Raw genomic sequence first — 6,760 nt, forward strand, 5'->3', positions numbered from 1 at the left:
AAATGTATTCAGCTTGATTTGTACATTACTTTTTACCAATCCAAGATAACTACAATGATAATCTTTGGTAAAATACTAAGTTAGTGTCCAAAACAATATATGTACATTTTATTTTGTAAAATGAAAGTTACTTTTTATAACAGACACTCTATTTTTTTTAACTTTTTATTTTGTTAGAGTATAGTCTATTAATGTTGTGATAGTTTCAGGCAGACAGCAAAGTAACTCAGCCATACATATACATGTATCCATTTTCCCCCAAACTTTCCTCCTATCCAGTCCGCTACATAGCATTGAGCAAGACACTCTATTTCTTATCATTAAAACCATCATCAGAATCATTATTGTAACTGATACACAAAAGCACCACAGAGTCTAGGTGTGCTAGCCGTTTCGGTTCATTTCAGTTCAGTTCAGCTGCTCAGTCGTGTCCGACTCTTTGCAACCTCATGGACCTCAGCACGCCAGGCCTCCATGTCCATCACCAATTCCCAGAGCTTACTCAAATTCATGTCCATTGAGTCGGTGAGGCCATCCAACCATCTCATCCTCTGTCATCCCCTTCTCCTCCTGCCCTGAATCCTTCCCAGCATCAGGGTCTTTTCAAATGAGTCAACTCTTCACATCAGGTGGCCAAAATATTGGAATTTCAGCTTCAACATCAGTCCTTCCAAAGAACACTCAGGACTGATCTCCTTTAGGATGGACTGGTTGGATCTCCTTGCAGTCCAAGCGACTCTCAAGAGTCTTCTCCAACACCACAGTTCAAAAGCATCAATTATTAGGTGCTCAGCTTTCTTTATAGTCCAACTCTCACATCCATACATGACCACTGGAAAAACCATAGCCTTGACTAGATGGACCTTTTTTGGCAAAATAATGTCTCTGCTAGCAATGTCTCTGTTGGCAAAGTAATGTCTCTGTTTAGTTTCCTACATATGATGTTTGAGGGTGGACATAAATATTACTAATTCTAACATCATTCCTAGCTTCAGGGAACAGCCCTAAAGCAGTGCCCTTTCTTATGGCTTTATTAAGATTAACTTATAGGTCACATATTTATCACCATCTAATTGCAGCTTTTTGTTTCTTTACTCTAATACAATCTGAAGATTATATCAAAGGTAAACCTTAACAAGGATTATTTCTAATAATTTCCATTATATATACAAGTATAGGATCTGTGCAATATTAAAATTCATACCATCATTTTGAAATTTTATAGTAAACTTTCTTATCCTTAACCTTATTTACAATTTGTAGTCACCTTATATAAATTCAGATAATTTTAGTCAAAACAACACTATACACATGCATGACCAAAATTTACACTAAACAGGTAATGTTCTAATAAAAAATTTCTGTGTCTTTACTATTGACCTGTTTCCATCTGTTTCTCTAAGAACTCCACTGATCAGATTACAAGAAAATGTATCTGCACAGACAAAAATATATTCTCAAATTGTAATTATGATATTTTTGTAAAAGCAGTAGTGTGATTTTGAATTAAGGATAATTCTTCCATATATGTTTACTTCTATTACATAACATGATAGAAATATTGACTTATACCACTCTGAAAATACATACCCCTTATTCTGGAATTCAGCAAAATTAGTAAGTGCCCAGATACATCATTTATGATTTGGGGTTTCAAATTAAGATTAATATTATAAGCATGTTTTGAACTTCTACTTAAATATAATTTATTTTATTTTGTACTATGAATACAATTCTTTTTTCCAAGGGAAATAAAAGCAATTTATTTGGATAGATGTCAAAAAGACTTCTGATAAAATTTCACCCTCAATCCAGATATAACCATTAATAGGCTTGGTCTAGGAGAACACTTCTTTAATGTGATAAAAACTATTGAAACCTCAAGATGGAGATGCCTGGTAACCTTGCTGTTTTTCAGTAGTGTTCTTATAACACTGATTGATGTAGGCATAAAGGATAAAGAAATATGGTAATTGATACAACATTGTAATATAAAAACAAATGAATATGGGAAAGGAAGAGGTCTTTTTCATGTTTTTGCAGATAACGTCTATATTGGCAGCAGCACTATGAATATCACTCTTATTCTGAAACATCTCATTCTTTTGTTATCAGTAAGACTCCCAATAACAATGCAAAGCCTTTTTTTTTCTTTTTAAGACTTTTGAGCTATGAGGTTATGTTTTTCCCACCTATGACTTTAGCTGCTTAGTTAACTTTTCTATCAATATTTTATAGATCTTCTACTTAGTCAAGTTTAGGATTTATCTTAATTTCTAAAGAGTTACAAGCCTCTTCTCCCATATACAAGTTGAAATTACACACATCTTTTTCAGAAATCTAATTTAACTCTCTTTAAAAGAATATTTGAAACTTTTAAATATTGGTAACCAATGAACATGTGTGAATTATCATCAAAAGCTACCTGTTCTAGGGAAAATTTCAGTTATGCTCAACAATACCTAAAGGAACCCAAGAGGAAAAACAAAATAGTAGAAGTGAAAATTAACCCTCAAAATCTCCTCCTAAAGTTTTCATCTTTGAAAAGACTCTGAAAGTGTTTCTATAAAGCCAATGGATTTTGTCTTTTTAAGGAGCTTTTAAGATGCTTCAGTACCTTCAAGGCTATCTGTCTTAACTGGCTATTTCCCAGAATCAACATGAACGAGTGGCCTGAAGGAAAGACATATAGTGCTAACATGATGAACTTTGTGAACTTATTGTCCAAAAACCTATGAAACATCCAATTTGCCAATTGTGTAAAAAGAAAATGAACCATGATAAGGAGGAGGAATGATGTCACCATTTTCATGGCTCTTTTATGGGCCTTTGTGCTGAAGTCCCTGGAACCCATAAAATTGAGCTGCAAATTTCTGGTGTGTTTCACCAAGGACCAAAATAAAATAAACAATGAGAGCAGGGACAGAACAATAGGAATGAAATAGGAGAAACTAAGAAGACTCTCACTTTTAATATAATGAGTTTTACTTTCAACTAAAGTCCAATTGTCTTCATTTATTAAATTCCAGAAGAGATCATTAAATGTTTCTAGCAAAAGAATATCCAAAATCAGAAAGACCAAAGAAAATGCAAGCATCGCAAGAATGACTCTGTTCATTCTCCACTTCAGCCAGAAAAAAAGAGAATGGGAGAAATGAGCTATCTTAAGGAGATAGAAAATACTTAGACAGGTGACGAGCCAGGTAGTCAAATGATTAGATATTCTCCAAAGTAAAGTAATGGGTTTTGCTAGTTTAAAAATGGCAAATACCTGTGAATCTAGTCCCATCACAAGTGACTCCACAAAAAACACCAACAGTTGACTGATTCTGGAGATAGCCAAGCCAGTGAGAATGAAGTCAAATAAAGATGTCTTTTGGTTCTTAACGCATTCAGAGCAGAGTACCAGTCCAATGAACACATTGCCTAGAATTCCGATTAAGAATTCCACTCCTGATAGTATCAGAAAGACTGTACTCAACCCAGGGAACATTTCCACTGGAAGAAATCCAGATTTCTAATACTACGTCTCAATGAAAAAATTAGAATGAGGCTACAGCAGAATAGGATCCATTTCTGATCCTTATCTTCAGTGCTTTTATTGCAGTTCCAGTCTGAAGAAGAATTCTTGCTGTTGGATACAGTCTCATACCTAGAAAACCTTTCTGCTTTGATTGTAATGCCAATATCAATCCAGAAAGATTTGCTAAGTTTTACAGTCTTAAGTACTTTCATGGAAATGGTTTTATTTCTTTGAGAGAGCTACTAATTTTCAAGCCAAATAATTTGTGTGTCCATTTATCATGGGCAGAGACTGAAATTTTCCACTTGTGGTGGTGATGAAGATGTTAAAGGCAAATATGCATGCAAATATAGAGAGGTTCTTTTTCACTGACTGTACTTTCCTCCTCACCAGAAGTCCTATATACCATTTGGATCAAAATATCTTAGCTTGCTTTAGAAATAAGCTAAGTAATTTAGGTATTATTCAATGATTATATTTTATGAGTGCCTACTTTGTGTCAGAGTTTTTTCCAAATACAGAATAGATTAATACAAAAAAGAACAAAGAAAGCATTAGGAAATCTATAAAATAGTCAAAACACAAAGAAATAACAATATAGAAGTAAAAATAAAATGTAATGTGAACATGGAAAAGGTAACTACAAACATTATTGTCAGGAGAGAAAAGGAGGTGATATTTGCCTTGGATTTTTAAGATATTTAGAATTTCATGAGGAAACTGGCAAGTAATTTGGACTGGTTGAACAATTACAAAAAGACACCAAAACTCACACTTTTCTGAAATAAAAGCCTAACTGAAAGTTTACTTTTAGTAACATGCACAATTAAATAGTAGGCAGAGAATAGGTATAAAACTGTTTTAGTTTAAATAAGAAAATAGTGAACAAATGTATCTGTTCTATATTCTAGGAACAATAATTTTGACCAAAGCCATTAATGCATTAGAATGAGCTTTACAACCTTTGTATCTTGGTGTGCTTGCAGGTATTCTATTGTTAGTATTAATTATTCAAGCATTTAAGTGTTGCCAGATAACATCCCCCCAGAATGAATAAAATCATTAAAAAATTCAACCTTTTCAATGCTGCTGTCACATGCCTCAGTTAAATTCTACTAATTTTTAAAGTGTATTTTTGAAGAACAATGATGTGTAATGAACTGTTGGTAAGTTATTTTGTACAAAAAATATTTTTATTTAGGACAAATATTTAAAATTATAAGAAGAAAGAAAGAATGGAAGAAAAGGGGAAGGAAAAAACAGGAAGGAAGAAGGGAAGGGAAAAAAAAGGAAGGAATTTATTGGCTAGAGCAAGAAATTTGATTCTGTTTTCAAGAGGAGAATGGTACATACAACTATTAATAAATTAATGTCTAGAGATAGAGAGAAATTCACAACAATGAGAAGCATCCAGGAAGTAGAATCAGTAAGACTTGGTGATGGATTTGGGGGTTATAAAAAGGAAGAGAAACCAACAATGACAGCAAGCTTGTTTTGCACCTGAATGTGTGGAATACAGTGACCTGAGGGAATTGTTGGAGAAATAACAGGTTTAGGAGCCATTAGGGTAGAAAAACGGAGAAGGCAATGGCAACCCACTCCAGTACTCTTGCCTGGAAAATCCCATGGACGGAGGAGCCTGGTGGGCTGCAGTCCAAGGGGTCGCAAAGAGTCGGACACGACTGAGCGATTTCACTTTCATGCATTGGAGAAGGAAATGGCAACCCACTCCAGTGTTCTTGCCTGGGAAATGCCATGGACAGAGGAGCCTGGAAGGCTATGGTCCATAGGGTTACAAAGAATCAGATGTGATTGAGTGAGAACACACCCTTTAACCAACACTGTCCCCACTGAGATCAAAATTTATAATATGCCAAATAATGACCGTTCACTTTTATCTTTCTGCTCTCATATTGTTCCAGTGAACACAGAAACAGATACATTTTCAAAGGTAGTACTAATCATTTTACCTTTTATTTACCATTACCTAGCCTCATAAAAACCACTAAAATCAAAATCTATTCATTCATATCAGCAAATATTTATTGAATGTCTACTGTGTTCCTACCATGGAGAGGAAATGGCAACCCACTCCAGTATTCTTGCCTGGAGAATTCGCAGACAGTGGAGCCTGACGGGCTATGGTCCATTGAATCACAGAGTCAGACACGACTGAAGTGACTTAGCACACCCGTAACATGTGTTAAATGTTATGCTAAATCTGAGGCCTCTTTTCCTAACACTTTTATTTTGATTAGCTCTGGGTTTTTTTTTGTTTTGTTTTTTTTGTTTTGTTTTGTTTTGTTTTCAAAAAATTGCACGTGTGGTATTTCTGGATCCTGGCATTTCCATAAAGGACTTGGTTTTACCTTCACACTAGAGTAATAGCATCGCTGACAACATAAAGGTCACAACTCTTTCTCTTTGGAGATCTGTAAATACTACTTCCTTGTCTTCTAACTGGAGACCATCCAGCTATCTTCCCTTGGTAGGCAACCTTTGTTTTCATCCAGAAGCATGTGTGGTTTTTCTCTTTATCTTTGGAACATAGTACATTTGCTAGGATGCATGAAAAAGTATGTTTATTTATTTTTTCAGTGTGCTCATCCAGGGCTCAATAGTCCTTTTGAATTGAAAATCAGTCTTTCTTTCCACTCAGGAATATTTTTTCTACTTCTTTGATTATCCTCTATCATTTATATTATCTCCATTTTGATCATTTCTTTTCATTCCCCACATCAGAATAAATGGCTAAGCTGAGGGATAAATAACCACCTAGCACAGCTATGTTCCTCTTGATTGCAAAGTAGCTAAAGATGTTAGAAAATTTTCCAAATAAAAGAAAAAGAAGAGAAAGCAATCAAAATGCTCATGGTCTCTCATTGGCCTCTGTCCTTTGAGCCAGATATCTGCTGTTTTCTCCACAGAGGGTTAACTGACAAGGAACACAAGATTTGAGAAATCCTAAGTGAATAGACTTCAGGTTAACAAGAATCTGATCAACAGAAAACTGGGTTTCACTCACAATGACCTTCCAATTAGAAGGTCATTTAAAAGGTGCAGTTAGAAGAGAATACAATTCTCTTGTATTTCATTTTGATGACAAATCAAAATGAGAATGGAGTAATCACAGTTCAAGCATACACCAAGGGTGTAAAATGACCATTGAGTATCTAGTCTCAGACACCTCTGTCTCACTGAAAACTGGAACTTTCTTTGAACTGTACCAGATCCAAG

General features: G+C 34.7%; 1 protein-coding gene across 1 annotated transcript; it reads right to left on the minus strand.

Moving 5' to 3' along the window:
* Positions 1–2,011: 2,011 nt before the first annotated feature.
* LOC102401174 (taste receptor type 2 member 42-like) lies at positions 2,012–3,493 on the minus strand. The gene has a single exon (XM_006076446.4). It carries the CDS (start codon positions 3,491–3,493, stop codon positions 2,564–2,566), a length of 930 nt encoding a protein of 309 aa, XP_006076508.2. The 3' UTR covers positions 2,012–2,563.
* Between the last annotated feature and the right edge of the window lie 3,267 nt (positions 3,494–6,760).

The sequence above is a fragment of the Bubalus bubalis genome, chromosome 4, assembly GCF_019923935.1.
Source record: "Bubalus bubalis isolate 160015118507 breed Murrah chromosome 4, NDDB_SH_1, whole genome shotgun sequence".
Taxonomy (NCBI): Eukaryota; Metazoa; Chordata; class Mammalia; order Artiodactyla; family Bovidae; genus Bubalus; species Bubalus bubalis.

What these genes read in the sequence shown, in the direction of transcription:
- LOC102401174 (XM_006076446.4), bottom strand. Translation starts at nt 3,493, where the DNA reads ATGTTCCCTGGGTTGAGTACAGTCTTTCTGATACTATCAGGAGTGGAA.